The sequence below is a fragment of the Amphibalanus amphitrite genome, unplaced genomic scaffold (genome assembly GCF_019059575.1).
Source record: "Amphibalanus amphitrite isolate SeventyFive unplaced genomic scaffold, NRLGWU_Aamphi_draft 000673F_arrow, whole genome shotgun sequence".
Taxonomy (NCBI): Eukaryota; Metazoa; Arthropoda; class Thecostraca; order Balanomorpha; family Balanidae; genus Amphibalanus; species Amphibalanus amphitrite.
The window spans coordinates 330,896-348,260 of NW_024882167.1; the positions used below are offsets into that span (position 1 = coordinate 330,896).

The 17,365-nt window shown below is 53.2% G+C and overlaps 1 protein-coding gene across 1 annotated transcript in view; it reads left to right on the forward strand.

Moving 5' to 3' along the window:
- The window catches only part of LOC122364384 (protein GPR107-like), a 31,129-nt gene that overhangs the window by 4,561 nt on the left and 9,203 nt on the right, over positions 1 to 17,365 (forward strand). The window contains exons 2-11 of the mRNA XM_043334693.1: positions 1,471 to 1,575; positions 1,745 to 1,893; positions 3,170 to 3,348; positions 4,036 to 4,148; positions 4,465 to 4,566; positions 5,854 to 5,987; positions 6,323 to 6,475; positions 6,800 to 6,917; positions 12,003 to 12,133; positions 13,432 to 13,573. Coding sequence (XP_043190628.1) covers positions 1,471 to 1,575; positions 1,745 to 1,893; positions 3,170 to 3,348; positions 4,036 to 4,148; positions 4,465 to 4,566; positions 5,854 to 5,987; positions 6,323 to 6,475; positions 6,800 to 6,917; positions 12,003 to 12,133; positions 13,432 to 13,573 — 1,326 coding nt within the window. The remainder of the gene's footprint in view (positions 1 to 1,470; positions 1,576 to 1,744; positions 1,894 to 3,169; positions 3,349 to 4,035; positions 4,149 to 4,464; positions 4,567 to 5,853; positions 5,988 to 6,322; positions 6,476 to 6,799; positions 6,918 to 12,002; positions 12,134 to 13,431; positions 13,574 to 17,365) is intronic.

Consider the following 17,365-nt stretch of genomic DNA (forward strand, 5'->3'; position numbering starts at 1 on the left):
TTTCGGCGTTTTTTTTTTGTGGTTTGCGGCGGTCGGGCGATTTTTTCCTACGTTTGCGTTGGCGTTTCGGGCGTGCGTTTTGCACGTTTTGCGGTGTTAACGTTTTGCGGCGGGCGGGCGTTTTATGTTTTTTTTTTGCGGTGCTTGTCTTTGGCGGCGGGCGGGCGGGCCGGCGATGCGGGCGGTTTTCTTTTTTGCGTCGTTTGCGGTGTTAAATTTGTTTGCGGCTGGCGGCCGCTTTTTCGTTTTTTTTTTGCGGTGTTTGCTTTTGGCGGCGGGCGGGCGATTTTTAGGCGTTTTCGGTTGGCGGTTAGCGGGCGTGCGATGCGGGCGGTTTTATTGTTTTGCGGCGTTTTCGCGTTTTTTTTATTTGCGGTTTGCGGCGGGCGGGCGTTTGTTTATTTTTTGCGACGTTTGCGTTGGCGTTTCGGGCGTGCGTTTTGCGCGATTTGCGGTGTTTGCGTTTTGCGGCGGGCGGGCGTTTTTCACAATTCAAAGTCCAAACCTTCGGGCCACAGCGCTCCTCGAAAAGCGCTGCCCTCGAGTAATTTTGGAATGAGAAATGTGATGATCAATGGGCCATAAAAACTCCTCATGTGCTAGTCCCAGCTCAAGCTATAAAACTCCTATTTCAGTTCAAAATGACATGTTAAAACCTAAAGGTGATATATTTCTTTTAACAGTCTCCTAACCATATGCTCCTTACATGTTGTCAGCTGTTGTGCAGACCTGTTGTCAGCTGGTGCAAATTATTATGCAGCTAAGTGACATCATGAGAGACTTCATAATTTTTGGTGGAAGGCAAATATCCTAGGTAAGGTAACTAAACTAGGTTGGGTAAAGTTAGGTTAGGTTAACCTGTGCCTGGATGGAGGTCTCAGCCGACTTAAACTGAGTGTGTGTGTGGGGGGGGGGGGGCATATTTGGCCACATCCAGTTATCTCTCATACTGCAAGACGTGACAAATCTTGAGGGGTTTTACACCAAAACCCAAGCCCCACCTTGGGACACTTGACAAAAGCTGAGAGGTCACCAGGTTGGCCTGACCCTTGAAATTGGACACCAGTCGCTGTGTCTCGTGATGGCGCATATGCTCGTTTTTTCCGCGAAGCTCTAGCTCAGCTAGGAACGAGAAGGGCAAAGGGGTGGGGTCTCATCCCAAGGACAGATGAAATTGGACTGTAATCGCCACGCCCCGTGTGGATTGTCCATGATTGTAATACATACATACCATACATACATACATACAAGGCCGTACAGAGAGTGTCGTCCGTCCGTGTCCGTGTCTTATCCGAGGCTGCAAGGTGGGTGATAGATAGCATCATCGCCAGTTGTGACAGCAGCTGATGCAGTCATGCTGCCGAACACAGCATGAAGGGAGTGTCGGAGAAGACCAACCCATCCCCGTGCGAGTATGCCGCTGTCCCAAACCACTCACGGGCGATGATTAATAGATGTTCTTTTTTTCAGCACGACTACCGCCGCTTCTTTCCGCTGAGCACCTTCGGCTTTCTAACTGGAGGCGATCTCACCGTCAACATCTCTTCGTTCCAAGTTGATGATTTATCGGGAGTGGTAAGTCGCTCAGCAGGCGATCGTAAGTTTCGGCTGTGGGGATGTTCGTTTGTCTGTCCCGGAGATGTACTCGGACGGTGTCGTTTCCGTTGTGGTCGGCTTCTGCCTGACTCGCCGCGCTGCCGTCCGCGGCCCTGACGGCTGTGTGCTCTCTGTGTGTGTCCGGCAGTACGGGTTCACCCTGGACCGGACCATGAGTGACGCCGTCAACCCCTACCTGGACGGCCACATGAGCCACTGCACGCTGTCGTCGCCCATCACCGGCCAGGACACGAGCGCCGCCATCATCTACTTTACCTTCGACCTCAAACAGAAACGGTCAGTATCGAGCTCAAACAAACCCAAACAGAAACACAGTGCAAACAGAACAGAGACAGTCAGTGCACGGCTCACTGAAACAGAAACGGTCGGCGCAGGACCGGGAACGGCTAGTGCTCACGCTCTCATCGAACACAGCGACATTCGGACATGGGCTGACTTAGTGCTCGCTTATTGCCATCGGTTGGTCTGGGCAATCATTGAGATTAGGCAGACTAATTGTCCGGCGCTCCTACGCTTATCTGCCTCATCGTCCGCGCCGAGCGGCGAGCTGCGTGCAGCAGTGGGCTGACCTTTTCCACTTCCCCTCCACTCTCTAGTATTTGGTCTCTGGTTATGTGCCGACGCCGACGCCCTTCCTGTTTTAGCTCGCAGTGTCTGACCCCCCCCCCCCCCTCCTGCTAGCCCTGGACCCTGTTCATGAACTGCGGTCAGCCGGGTTGTTGCGTCACGAAAAGGGGCGGGGCTCATGTAGTATGACGAATGTATGACGTCACCTTGCTGCGGCCGCTGCAATCTCTGCGGCCGTAATCCAGCGACCGCCGAGCCGCAAGAAAACTAATTGCACTGAACTTGGCGCACTGAAGTCAAATAGGCGCAAGTCGTGTTGTCATGGAGACGATTTTGTAAACAAAATATCTAGTGGTGTGCGTCAGTTGTAAACAATTGTCGGAAACTATTTCGGCAGCAGACGCTGTTCATGGAATGCTGCTGCGGCCGAGTGAGTGATGACGTTTCAAAAATGGGCGGGGCTTAGAACTAGAGGTGGCAAAATGTGGACCCGAGGACCCGGTCCAAAGAACCAGTCTAGACCCATATGGGTCCAGACCGGTTCCTGGAAATTTTTCTGACGGGTCCAACTGGGTCCTACCATAAACTATACATCTTGCACACTACACATTATTACAAAATATGAAGGGAATTAAGTGAATGTTTCTTTGCACACAATAGCTCATGAGTATTCCCAGTGGGAAATAGGCTGTTTTACATGATGCAACTAATGATTCCTACAAGTAGTTTGTATTAATTGACTTTTGGGAACGGGTCCAACTGGTTCCGGTTCCAACTAAGACCGGGTCCGACTGGTTCCAGAAATGTTCAGCCGGGTCTGGTTCGAGTCTGGTTCCCAAAATTTTCATCTTTTGCCACCTCTACTTAGAACCTGCGGCCGGCCGCAGCGACCGCAGACTTCATGAACAGGGCTTCTGTTCTCTCACAGTGTCCCGCTGATATGCAGTCGCAGTGTGTGACCTGCCCTTCCCGTTGCATCTCACAGTGTCCTGCTGAACTGCAGTCGCAGTGTGACCGACATTGTCATCGAGACAGACTCGTCGCGCGCCTCCGATGACGAGGCCCGCAGCAAGCGCGACTCACTACTGGGCGCACTGGCCGGCTCGGCGCTCTACAAACAGCGCCACCGGCGCCTGGCCGCCGCCGCGCCCACCGCCGCCGCCGGTACGTGTGGCTGTATGTCCCGTGTACCGCTGGGGCTGGGTGATCCGTGTACCGCTGTGACTGGATGACCCGTGCACCGCTGGTACTGGGTGACCCGTGTGTACAGCTGTGTGCCGCTGACGCCGCACGGTCTTTTCAAAGTGCGTGTGGAGTAGCATATGACTTTTTGTTGTTTGTGTTGCAAAGTGTGCCTGTGTCTGTGTGTTCTGCTTGTGACCAGTTTGTGTACGTGCCTGTGTGTAAAACATCAACCGACGGTCCGCGGTGCCGTTTGCACCGGAGCTGGCCGCTATGTCAGCATCGGTAAGACCTGTGTGTACTGTGTATGCATCTGTGGGTACTGGGTATGTGTGTGAGTGTCCCGGACCCCGGTACACTCTGTGACGGTCCCGCGGTACCGACAGCGGTGTGAGCTGTGTCTATGTAGTCTGTGTTTATCAGTGTCTGTATGTGAGTGTCCTGGTACACTCTGTGACGGTCCCGCGGTGCCGGCAGCGGTGTAACCTTTGTCTCTGCGTGGCAGCAGCTCTGTGTGTGAGTGTCCCGGTACACTCTGACGGTCCCGCGGTGCCGGCAGTCCCGGAGCCGGCCGCTATGTCAGCATCGGTAAGACCTGTGTCTGTATGCATCTGTGGGTATGTGTGGAGTGTCCCGGTACACTCTGTGACGGTCTCGCGATGTCGGCAGCCCCGGAGCCGGCGGCGGCGATGCCGGGCCAGCAGCGGTGCGCCTCGTTTGCGCCCATTCTGCTGCAGCAGCGCACCGACAACGCCACCGGCCAGCCCGTCTTCAGCACCGCCGTGAGTTCGGCCGGGACCCCGCGGCGCCTCTGGGGGCGGGCGGTACGGTGTGGGGTCGGGCCGGGACCCCGCGGCGCTCGAGCCGGCGGCGGGGTGTGGGGGACGGGACCGACGCGTATGGGTGTCGGTGTGGACTGTGTGGTGAGGGCTCGATGGATTTTCACACAAAGGAACAATAATTGATGTACAAGAGTTTAATAGTCGGTGACGAGAAAATTGGTATCAGAAAATGGGTTCGTACGCTGCGCGTAAAAAGGAGGTGCCATTGGGGGGTCACTGCTGAGAGCTCACCGTCTCCACGTGATTGGTGTTTCAGTTTGTGATCCGCGTGCTGTCTCACGGCGGCGAGGGTCTGTACAACCTGTTCTTCCACAACTGCCAGAACTACGGCAGCCAGAAGGTGGAGGCCAGCATGACGGTGAGTGCCGCTCTGCAGGCCGGCAGGACGGCGAGTGTGGCTCTGCGGGCCGGCAGGACGGGGAGTGCCGCTCTGCGGGCCGGCAGGACGGTGAGTGCCGCTCTGCGGGCCGGCAGGACGGGGAGTGCCGCTCTGCGGGCTGGCAGGACGGAGAGTGCCGCTCTGCGGGCCGGCGGGACGGTGAGTGCCGCTCTGCGGGCCGGCAGGACGGTGAGTGCCGCTCTGTAGGCCGGCAGGACGGCGAGTGCCGCTCTGTGGGCCGGTAGGACGGGGAGTGCCGCTCTGCGGGCCGGCATGACGGTGAGTGGGACTCTGCAGGCCGGGGGGACGGGGGGTGGGACCCTGCGGGCCGGCAGGACGGTGAGTGCCGCTCTGCGGGCCGGGGGACGGGGGTGGGACCCTGCGGGCCGACAGGATGGGGAGTGTGCGGCCGGCCAGAGAGTGGCGGCTGGCGGCGGCCACAGGGCGAGCTGAGTCGGTGCCGAGTGGCGTCTGGCGGCTCAGCTCAGCCGCTGTGTGGTGTGGGATGGCTAATTGTACGCTCTCTGTGCCGCGGTCGAGTCGCCCACCTCTGTCCGTCCGTGCGTCTGTGGCCGCTCCCCTCTGGCCGCTGTGTCTGTGTGTGTGTACTGCCCCATTCGGGCCCTGATCAGTCTGTTTGGCCGCCACTCCCCTCTGACCGCTGTATGTGTGCTGGCCCCCGTCTGACTGTGTGGCCGCCACTCCCCTCTGGCTGCTGTGTCTGTGTGTGCTGGCCCTCGTCTGACTGTGTGGCCGCCACTCCCCTCTGGCCGCTGTATGTGTGCTGGCCCTGGTCTGACTGTGTGGCTGCCACTCCCCTCTGGCCGCTGTATGTGTGCTAGCCCCCGTCTGACTGTGTGGCCGCCACTCCCCTCTGGCTGCTGTGTCTGTGTGTGTGTGTGTGTGTGTGTGTGTGCGTGCGTACTGCCCCACCGGGCCCTCATCTGACTGAGTGCGCCGCCACTCCCCTCTAGCTGCTGTGTGTCTGTGTGTGCTGGCCCTCGTCTGACTGTGCGCCGCCACTCCCCTCTGGCCGCTGTGTCTGTGTGTGCTGCCCCACCGGGCCCTGATCAGTCTGTGTGCGTGCCACTCCCCTCTGGCCGCTGTATGTGTGCTGGCCCCCGTCTGACTGTGTGTACACCACTCCCCTCTGACTGCTGTGTCTGTGTGTGCTGGCCTCCGTCTGACTGTGCGTGCCACTCCTCTCTGGCCCCGCTGTGTCTGTGTGTGCTGGCCCTCGTCTGATTGTGCGCCGCCGCCCGGCAGGTGGAGATGATCGAGCGCAACATGGACAGCTACCTGTCGGCCGGAGAGATGCCGCTGCCGGCGCTCTACTTCATGATGGCCGTCCTCTTCTTCATATCGTCCTGCTTCTGGATCTTCATACTCAGGAAGAGCAAGTGGGTGGCGCGGGACACCGTGTCGGGCTCGTATACACGGAACTAAGCCGTCGGTCGTGACGTGGATGGACCGCGCAGTCGGCGCCTAATCTGTCCGGACAGTGACCCTCCCCCCCCTCGGCCTCACAGACTGGCCCTCCCCGTCCCTAGGCTGACACACAAACTGACCCGCCGCCCTGTCCTGGTGTGCCACATAGACTGACCCACTGCCTGCCCTCTATGGTCGACAGCCGGGCGGACGTGTAAGTACAAGACGTACTTCGTGACATAGACTGCCCCGCTGCCCTGGTGTGCCACATAGACTGACTCCCTCCCCTGCCCTGGTGTGCCGACAGCCGGGCGGACGTGTACAAGACGCACTACGTGATGGCCGTGCTGGGTCTGATGAAGGCGCTGTCGCTGCTCTTCCACGGCATCAACTACCATGTCATCGAGGTCAACGGGTTCCACATCGAGGCGTGGGCCATCCTGTTCTACATCACCCACCTGTGAGTAGACCCCCCCTCCAGAGACCATTCTGCCCCCCCCTTCCCGCTCTGGCCATCAGGCTTGTTGTTCGATGTGATCGTAGCATTTGATATTATCTCCATCTGTATATGTCCGTAAATAGCATTGGTCTTTGTGAATCAGACGTGCTAAATGGGATGGCAATTAAGTGTGGTCTCCGGTTGGTGAACAGTTAGTATTGGTAGAAACTGCAAGGCAGCAGACTGATTCACCCCCCCCCCCCCTCCTGTTGGTAACTACCCGGGTTGACTGTCCCGCTGACACGGCTGACCCCCCCCCCCCCCCGTCCCTGCGGCGGCCGGCAGGATGAAGGGGGCGCTGCTGTTTGTCACCATCATCATGCTGGGCACCGGCTGGACGTTCATCAAACACGTGCTGGCCGACCGCGACAAGAAGCTCTTCATGATCGTGATTCCGCTGCAGGTGGGTCCGGCGCTACCGGCGCGGCGACTCGGCCGGCCGCGCGCACCCTGTCTGTCCCCCCGTGAGCCGGTGTGGACCCTGTCTGTCCCCGTGAGCCGGTGTGGACCCTGTCTGTCAGCCCGTGAGCCGGTGTGGACCCTGTCTGTCACCCTGTGAGCCGGTGTGGACCCTGTCTGTCACCCCGTGAGCCGGTGTGGACTGTGGACCCTGTCTGTCACCCGTGGGCCGGTGTGGACCCTGTCTGTTAGCCCGTGAGCCGGTGTGGACCCTGTCTGTCAGCCCGTGAGCCGGTGTGGACCCTGTCTGTCACCCCGTGAGCCGGTGTGGACCCTGTCTGTCACCCCGTGGGCCGGTGTGGACTGTGGACCCTGTCTGTCACCCGTGGGCCGGTGTGGACCCTGTCTGTCCCCGTGGGCCGGTGTGGACCCTGTCTGTTAGCCGGTGAGCCGGTGTGGACCCTGTCTGTCAGCCCGTGAGCCGGTGTGGACCCTGTCTGTCAGCCCGTGAGCCGGTGTGGACCCTTTCTGTCACCCCGTGAGCCGGTGTGGACCCTGTCAGTGTCCCCGTGAGCCAGTGTGTCCCGGTTGTCCTGAAAGAGTCAGTGTTCGTGTGTCCCTACCTGTCTGTGGGTGGTTGTTGACGGTAACGGGCGGTGCTCGTCTCCTGTGAGCCGATGCGACGTGTTCCCGCCTCTGCCGGTCGGTGCTGACGTTTTCGGTCGCTGCTCCCTCTCACAACTGTTGGAGTGTCTGTTCTCCGTGAGCTGTTGCTGATGTTCTCGGTCGTTGCGGACAGCTGCTGTCGGTCTGTTCTCTGTGACCCGGTGCTGACAGTTACGTTTGTTGCTCGCCGCCGACAGCTGCTGGCGTGTCTGTCTGCCCCCTCTGTGAGTCTGTATTCCCCTCTGTGAGTCTGTATTCCCCTCTGTGAGTCTGTATTCCCCTCTGTGAGTCTGTATCCCTCTGTGAGTCTGTATCCCTCTGTGAGTCTGTATCCCTCTGTGAGTCTGTATCCCCTCTGTGAGTCTGTATCCCCTCTGTGAGTCTGTATCCCTCTGTGAGTCTGTATCCCCTCTGTGAGTCTGTATCCCTCTGTGAGTCTGTATCCCCTCTGTGAGTCTGTATCCCCTCTGTGTGAGTCTGTGTCCCCTCTGTGAGTCTGTATCCCTCTGTGAGTCTGTATCCCTCTGTGAGTCTGTATCCCTCTGTGAGTCTGTATCCCTCTGTGAGTCTGTATCCCCTCTGTGAGTCTGTATCCCTCTGTGAGTCTGTATCCCTCTGTGAGTCTGTATCCCCTCTGTGAGTCTGTATCCCTCTGTGAGTCTGTATCCCCTCTGTGAGTCTGTATCCCCTCTGTGAGTCTGTATCCCTCTGTGAGTCTGTATCCCTCTGTGAGTCTGTATCCCTCTGTGAGTCTGTATCCCCTCTGTGAGTCTGTATCCCTCTGTGAGTCTGTATCCCTCTGTGAGTCTGTATCCCCTCTGTGAGTCTGTATCCCCTCTGTGAGTCTGTATCCCCTCTGTGAGTCTGTGTTCCCTCTTTGAGCTGCTGTTGACGCTCTCGCTCGCTGCTCGCCGCGGACAGCTGGGGCATTCCACGATAGATCGTACCACTTTTTTCCAATTTGACACCCTCATCTCTCGGAATTTGACGAGAATTGGTCTCAGGGGTAATCAGGGGCTCTGAATCCACCTGTAACAATTTCAGGCTAATCAGATAAGCATTTTTTGAGTTATGGTGTATAACATTTTTTGGATCTTGCTTTGCAGCGCTAAGTTTGGCGGGCTGTAACTCTAAGACGGATTATTCAAATGCCAAATGTTATATAACATTGAACTTGCAATGAAACAGAGATTAATGTGTATTTTTGAAATTTCGAAAAATACGCTATTTTTGATATATGACATATCGAGTTTTCTTTCATTTGTATTTTTTGGACTTTGGGACCAACTTTTTTTGAATTTTTATATCTTTAAAAAAATATGTGGCTCATTGTTAAGAAGTATGCCAAAAATTAGGAAGGTGTTCTTTCTATAAATGTATTTATTTTACGTCACGATAACGGTTTCGAATAGTGATTTCGGGAGGGAGCTTATAAATGGCGTGGTAAAGCTGCCTAGTGACATCACGGGTTACTGAAATTTCAATTTAAGTCTGAGTCATCTGAAAAAAGTGAAAAGAGGGTTCATCCAACCCTCTTTCCTATAAGCGCGAGGGTGAAAAAGGCTGTTTGGTTCTGACTTAGATTTGGACGCCAATGACCATAGCTGTCCGAGATGAAAGTTAAGGACGCATGCATGGTGTCCTCCAGAGGTCTCACAACTTGTATATGTGGGAATTTTTCAAGGTTACATGAGGTCAGGTCGGTCACGTGACACCACTGTTATAAATCAATGGGAAAATATAAAAACTGTTATTTTGGCGCCGAGAATGATCTAAAACTATCCCACGTACATGGTATCGTGATTTCATGCACTCCTTGCAAAGTCCAATGCTTTACTTTTGCGTTGTTAACCTTGCGTGACGTCATTTATGACGTCACTAGGGTCGTACGAGTTTTTCGTCAATAACTCCCGATCAAATGGAGCTAGAGAGTTGGGAAAGCCACCAATGGACTCGGGAAGACCTTCCGAATCGAATGATATGCCATATGATACCCTTTGCCCAGCTTCGTGACCTGAGGGGCTCTGACCCGACCTTGACCCGAGGTCAACTACTTAAGTTGACCTTACCCTAGCAAAAAGTATACCATTCGATGCACCTGAGCTAGGCGAACACAATGATGCCAAAATCGCGGCTCTGCGGCCATTTTTTGCGAAGTTATTTACTAAAAACCGAATTCGTAACTTCAGTCACGTGACCTGACCTCAGACGCTACCGGTTGACCTGAGACCTTAAAATCGGGTACCAATCGCTGCGACTTGTAACGGCACACACGCTCGTTTTTTCCGCGAGGCTCTAGCTCTATTAGAAGCGAAACGGCGTGCTGGGGTCGTATCAACCCCTCCGAAACCCATTTTGTTTGCGGGAAAATGAGGAACTTATAGCAAGAACACCTTTCTAGTTTTTTGCATGTCGATTTGCAATGACATGAAGATTATTTTGAAAAAATAAAATGTGAAAAATTTTGGTCCCAAAAGTCATTAGAGGCAAATGAAAAAAGATTAAGGGTTTTGCTCAACAATGAATTTTTTTCTTTGGAATTTTTAAATAGTAATATTAATTTTTGATTCATCGCAAGCTTAGTGTTGTTTACTTTTTGTTGGTTGCTTAACCCGTTCTTGAGTTATAGGCCATCAAACTCACCGTTACATACCGAAGTTAAAAAAATGTAATGCAATATAACTCAAAAAGTTTTGATCTGAGAAGTCTGATATTTTGAGTCTGATATTTAGAGTCTGAAGTCTGATATTTTGACAATTTGAAAAAGATGTAATTCAATTTGAAAAAGTTGTACTTTAATTTGAATTAAGGTAACTTCAATTTGAAAAAGATGAAATTATTTTTGAAATAGTTAAAATACAAATAGAAAAAGATATAATTCATTTTGAAACGTATCGGGCTTGGAAGAGAACACACTACACATAGTGTGCTGTGCCTGCGGATGTGCCTCAGGGCTGAGGGCATGCAATCATGTGCAGACGTACTTCACTGGGTGCCTCGAGGAACGCGACCTCCCGATGGGCGTTTAAGATGTCCCTGCTTAGCTGCGGCTCTGCCGCACCACTGCACTGTTTTCAGCTTTGAAATGTGTGCCCGTGGCCGGGTCGCAGCGGGTCCGACTTCTGTCCGCTGGCAGAGTCGATTACCTGCCCATTCATTCCGATCTCTGTGTCATGGCATCAATACAGATACCAAACATTTGCTCGTTTCGTTACGTGGTACCTAATGCATAGGGGCATACAAGCAAGTACTAAGAAGTGTGGTAGCTGGTAAGGAGGGCATTTTTTATATCAAATTAAACAAATTACGAATTAGAAGACGTTAACCGGCTCTCCACCCACCCCTTTACGAGTAATAGTACATTAACCCGCGCCTGGCCGGGGGGGGGGGGGGGTGTTTGAACACCATCCCCTGACGTTTTTCGCAGATATCTCAAAAACGAATGTTTGGTATCTGTATTGATGCCATGACACAGAGATCGGAATGAATGGGCAGGTAATCGACTCTGCCAGCGGACAGAAGTCGGACCCGTTGCGACCCGACCACGGGCACACATTTCAAAGCTGAAAACAGTGCAGTGGTGCGGCAGAGCCGCAGCTAAGCAGGGACATTTTAAACGCCCGTCGGGTGGTCGCGTTCCTCGAGACACCCAGCGAAGTACGTCTGCACATGATTGCATGCCCTGAGGCACATCCGCAGGCACAGCACACTATGTGTAGTGTGTTCTCTTCCGAGCCCGATACGTTTCAAAATGAATTATATCTTTTTCTATTTGTATTTGAACTATTTCAAAAAGAATATTATCTTTTTCAAATTGAAGTTACCTTATTTCAAATTGAAGTACAACTTTTTCAAATTGAATTACATCTTTTTCAAATTGAGCTACAACTTTTTCAAACTGAAGGAAAAAAGGTGTAGAAAGAACACCTTTCTAATTTTTTGCATGTCGATTGGCAATGACATGAAGTTTATTTTGAAAAAATAAAATTGTGAGCAATTTTGGTCCCAAAAGTCATTAAAGGCAAATGAAAAAAGATTAAGTTTTTTGCTCAACAATGAAATTTTTTTCTTTGGAATTTTTTTAATAGTAATATTAATTTTTGATTCATCGCAAGCTTAGTGTTGTTTACTTTTTGTTGGTTGCTTAACCCGTTCTTAAGTTATAGGCCATCAAACTCACCGTTACATACCGAAGTTAAAAAAAATGTAATGCAATATAAATCAAAAAGTTTTGATCTGAGAAGTCTGATATTTTGCCAGGCGTCTTTGGGGCCTATGATTACCCCTGGGACCGATTTTCATTAAAATCTGAGAGATGAGGGTGACGGGCCTGGTACGATCTATCGTGGAATGCCCCAGCTGCTGTCGGTCTGTTCTCTGTGACCCGGTGCTGACAGTTACGTGTATTGCTCGCCGCCGACAGCTGCTGGCGAACGTGGCGCAGATCATCCTGGAGGAGAGCGAGGAGGGCGAGTCGGTGCACACCACGTGGCGCGAGATGCTCTACCTGCTCGACCTCATCTGCTGCGGCGCCATACTCTTCCCGGTGGTCTGGTCAGTGGCGGCGGCGGCTCCCCGGGGACGGATCGGCGGCTCGGCTCTATCGCCATTTAACCCTCGCCCGTATAGGGGGGGGGGGGGTTCGAACGGACCCCCCATGGTTTTTCGCGAATAACTCGCGTAAAAAGCGGCCGATTGCGACGAAACTTTCAGTACCCTCGCGTTAATCAATTTTACACCTACTCTGAAAATTTCATGAACCTGACCCCAATGACCTTTGACCTGTGACCTACTTTTCGAGACCATGTTTGGCCGGAATCGCGATTCGGCGTATGTCGGCTCGCATTAGCCGCGCGTTTGCAGTCTTTTCGTGGTTTCAAGCGTTCAAACATGTGATATGATGTTGCCCCCATGCATTAGGGTGGGTATCAAGGTCACCTGAAGGTCAGGTCAGGTCATTGACCTTTGGTGACCTCGGTTCACTTTTTCGAGTTTTACATGTTTCTAGGCCAGTTTTTGGAGCTGAATTCGAATTTAGCAACCATATAAACATTTACGAAGTAGTTTTGGTGCCTTCGTAACATGTTACGAAGCTGTCAGAGGCGGTTGACACCTACTAGGAATACCCGGCAGGACCCCTACTGGTTGACCTGACCTGACCTGACCCGACCTGGACTAAATGCATAAAGACATCATCTGTGATCAAAACTAACTTGATATTCGTGATCAGCGCCCCGAAAAAAAAAACCCATAGCAGACACACTTTACGATCAGGTCCCGATTTTCACGACTTTTGGGTCATTGACCTGACCTGCAAGGTCAATCAATGACCTAGGACCTTAAAATTAGGTATCATCGGCTTCCTCTCGTCACGGGCAACACGCTCGTTTTTTCCGCGAAGCTCTAGCTCGATCAGGGGCGAAACGGCAAGGGGGGGTCCAACGGACCCCCCCTTATACGTTCGCGGCTGGAAAAACACCAATACGGGCGAGGGTTAACTTTAAAGAAAGAGACCAAAATCTAGCTGTTTTCATGACTGGCAAAATTAAATTTTGTCGGTTGTCTATTTAGTGGGCGAATGGCAGGTGATTTATATTTTATCTACCGCTTTTTCATTTGGCATTTTCTACCTGATCTTCTCTCGTATCTACCGATATTTTCTCTTTTTCAAGTTAACAGGCACCACGCCCAGTGTTTTTATTGAATTGAGCAGTTGGTTTGCTGCTAATTACGTTGTGCAAGCTTTCCGGTCTTTCCCCGTATGCTGTGCTTTTCACGTTCACTGTGATCGTAGCACCAGGTCACACTCTGACCTGACCTGACCTGACCTGGGTACCGGCACCACGCCTCAGGTCGATCCGACACCTCCAGGACGCCTCCGAGACGGACGGCAAGGCCGCAATGAACCTCAAGAAGCTCAAGCTGTTCCGGCACTTTTACATCATGATCGTGTGCTACATCTACTTCACGCGCATAGTCGTCTACCTGCTGCAGGTACTGGGCCGACGCGACGAAGGGTGTGGGCGGACGATATAGCCGAATGGGCGGACGGTATGGACGATATGGACGGGACCTTACATTGGACCCGATGTAGACTTTTCACCGAGACAAAAGTAGATATGGTTGGTTGAATTTGACTTATTAAAGTTTTTAGAAATTTTAAAGCTATCAAAAACATTTATGTATTTCACACTTCCTGCATTAAAAAGTGTCCCGCTGTGTATGCTGATAGTGGTTCGATGTCCCAAATGAACCCTCACTCCCGCGGCAAATCATGGTGCCATTCTGTAACCCCCCCCCCCCCCGTTAGATAATGGTGCCGTTCTATTTATGATCCCGCTCGCTGCCAGATGATGGTGCCTTTCCAACAGATCACTTGCTCTCCTACTGGCAAATAATGGTGCCGTTCTGTTACCACATTACGCTCACCTGCTGCAGCTGATAATGGTGCCTTTCCATTAACTCTCCCGTTCCCGGCAGATAATGGTGCCGTTCCATTAAGTCCCCCGTTCCTCTGCGGCAGATAACGGTGCCGTTCCAGTACGCCTGGCAGATAATGGTGCCGTTCCATTAAGGCCCTTGTTCTGCGGCAGATAATGATGCCGTTCCATTAACTCCCCCCGTTCCTTTTCGGCCCCCGCAGGGGGCTGACCGTGGTCAGAGCCGTTGCTTGGCCGGGACCATTGGGCTCTGGCCTCGCGGCGGCTGTGACTTCGGCCAGTAAGGGGAGTAGCGCCCCCTCGGCCCCAGCTTGACTTGCGTTTGACCTCGGCTCTGATTTGATTGTCGGATGGATTTTCTGCAAGATTGGCCCCGCAGGGGGCTGGCGGTGGCCTGGGTTCCTTGGGCCCGCGTCCTGCGGCGGCCCTGACCTCCCCAGCAAGGGGAGTAGCGCCCCCTCGGCCCCAGCTTGACTCATGCTCGATTACAACCGGACTCGACCCTGGATTGATAGACGACAAGTCAGACCTTTCTTGGTTTCTTTTTTTCCCTTTGTGTCTGATGAGTGTCTTTTTTGCGCCCGGTTCCGCTCCTTCCGGGTGTTTCTCCTCACTGCCAGCTTATACTGCCTTGCCGTCTTCTCACGTGGTTTGCACTAAGTTTTTGCACTTGTCTGTTGCCCAGCTTTCTTGCGAGCATTTTCATTGGTTGCCTTTTCTGTATTCTCACGCACCTCACGGACACACTCGGGTGAAGTGGAATAGCGCCCCCCCCCCCCCCTCAGCCCTAGATACACATATGTGTAATCTTGACTTTGCCCACATTTGCTGGATTTGATGTTTGCACAATGCCACTGCCAGTCGGCCGCGTTGCCGTCTTCTCACGCGAATTTCTCCTGGCTGGTTTGCACTCATTTGGTTGCCTACCTCATCGGTTTCGCACGCTTCCCAGTTTTTTTTTTAACACTTGCTCATCTTCTCTGTGCACGATTCCATTGCATAATGCGATTCCAGTCTCTAATCGTGCCATCTTCTCACGTGAATTGCTCTTGGTCGTCTTGTACCCGTTTGTTGCCCATATTTCTTTTGCGGTCACTGGCATTGGCTGCGTTTTCAGTCTTCTTGCGCTGTATCGGTCTTGCAGGCTGCTTGCCTCACCGGTTCCGCACGCTTCCCCAGTTTTTTTTTTACACTTGCTTATTTTCCTTGTGCACGATTCCATTGCCAGTTTGCTGCATTGCACTCTTTTCACGTGAATTGCTCTTGGTTGTTTTGTACCTGTCTGTTGCCTTTTTTGCGGATACTCGCGTTGATTGCCATATGTGTGATCTTGACTTTGCCCACATTTGCTGGATTTGATGTTTGCCCAATGCCATTGCCAGTCGGCCTCGTTGCCGTCTTCTCACCTGGCTGGTTTGCACACATTTGGTTGCTTACCTCATCGGTTTCGCACGCTTCCCAGTTTTTTTTTTTAACACTTGCCCATCTTCTCTGTGCACGATTCCATTGCATAATGCGATTCCAGTCTCTAATCGTGCCATCTTCTCACGTGAATTGCTCTTGGTCGTCTTGTACCCGTTTGTTGCCCATATTTCTTTTGCGGTCACTGGCATTGGCTGCGTTTTCAGTCTTCTTGCGCTGTACCGGTCTTGCAGGCTGCTTGCCTCACCGGTTCCGCACGCTTCCCCAGTTTTTTTTTTTTGTTTACACTTGCTTATCTTCCTTGTGCACGATTCCATTGCCAGTTTGCTGCATTGCACTCTTTTCACGTGAATTGCTCTTGGTTGTTTTGTACCTGTCTGTTGCCTTTTTTGCGGATACTCGCGTTGATTGCGTTTTCAGTTTTCCTACGCTGTACCGGTCTTGCAGGCTGCTTGCCTCATCAGTTTCGCACGCTTCCCCCAGTTTTTTTTTTTTTGCACTCGCTCATCTTCTTTGTTCTCTGGTTCCCCTGGTTTTATCGGTCTAGCCGTACCTTCGGCCCAAAGACCGGGGAGAGGATGTCTGGGCGTTGAGGGGGCTGCCCTGCGGGTTAGTCGGGGCAGCCTTCCAACACATGCCTTTGGCGCCAATCCCCGGATCTGCGGGATGCCCCATGTTGGCCTCGCATGAGGGAAATCGGCCGGTCAGGCGTCGCCCTGTGCAGCACTGGCTAATCGGGGTCAAGGGGGCTGGGCGACGGGTATGCGGGGGGTTGCCGCCGGGTGCAGGGGCCGCCTGATTCCTTCAGCGCGGGGCTTAGCGCCACCGTATCCATGTCCGCGCGCGGGATCAGGTCCGGTCCCGTGCCGCATGGCTCTGCGGCGGCCGCGGCTCACGCGGCCCCGTACCCGGCGGCTTCGTCTTGCTGCTTTTGGCGTCCCGGCCCCCGTATAGTCCTGCAGTACTCCTGGCGGACCACCACCCTACGGGGGAGTGTGGCCGTCCCCCAGTTGGGCTCCGAGGTGGGTGGGAGGCTGCGGGACCGAAACAATTACACTTTCCATGGATTCTCACTTGGCACCCCCACGGACCACAGCCTCGGCTGAACCCCTTGCACCTAGTGCAGTCAGAGGAGCACGACCAAAAGTTCTTATATTCACATCCGACGAACGAAAACTCGCGTCGCTGTCTCCCTTTCAGAGACGAGAGGGCTGTGACAGATTTGGTAAGATTGCGAGGTGTGAAAAACTTAGAGACGGAGGCATCGAAGTAGAGTTTGTTGACGATAGAGAGGCGGAAAGGGCCCTGAAAGCTACTCACTTCACATACACAGTTAAGGATCAGCAGGGCAGGAAGGAAGTAAACCTTTCGGTCAGCGTTTCGCCGCATCGCACGAAAAATTCCAGCCGAGGGGTCATTTTTTGCGACGATCTGGAGGGCATGCAAAACGACGAGATCGCCGAAGGCCTGTCACGTTTTGGGGTCTCCGCCGCCCGCCGCATCTACACCAAGAGAAGTGGCGCTCTCGCACCCACGCACAGTATCATTTTGACTTTCAACTCGCTGGAACTGCCGAGGGAGGTGATGATAGGATATCTGTCCGTGAAAGTTCGACCATATGTCCCGAGTCCCATGCGTTGTTTTCAGTGTCTCCGATTCGGTCACACTCGAGACAGCTGTCGGAACAGACCAGCATGCGGGAGCTGTGCGGCAAATGACCATAGCAGTGCCGAATGTTCGTCGTCCGAGTTGAGATGCGTCAATTGTGACGACTCTCAGACTCCACATTCCTCGTTTGATGGGCGATGCCCGGCCCTCCAGAGAGAAAAAGAAATAATGTCCCTGAAGGTCACCGAAAGGCTGTCATTTCGTCAGGCCCGAGACCGCTTTGCTGCCCTCCATCCCAAGCGGTCTTATGCTAGTG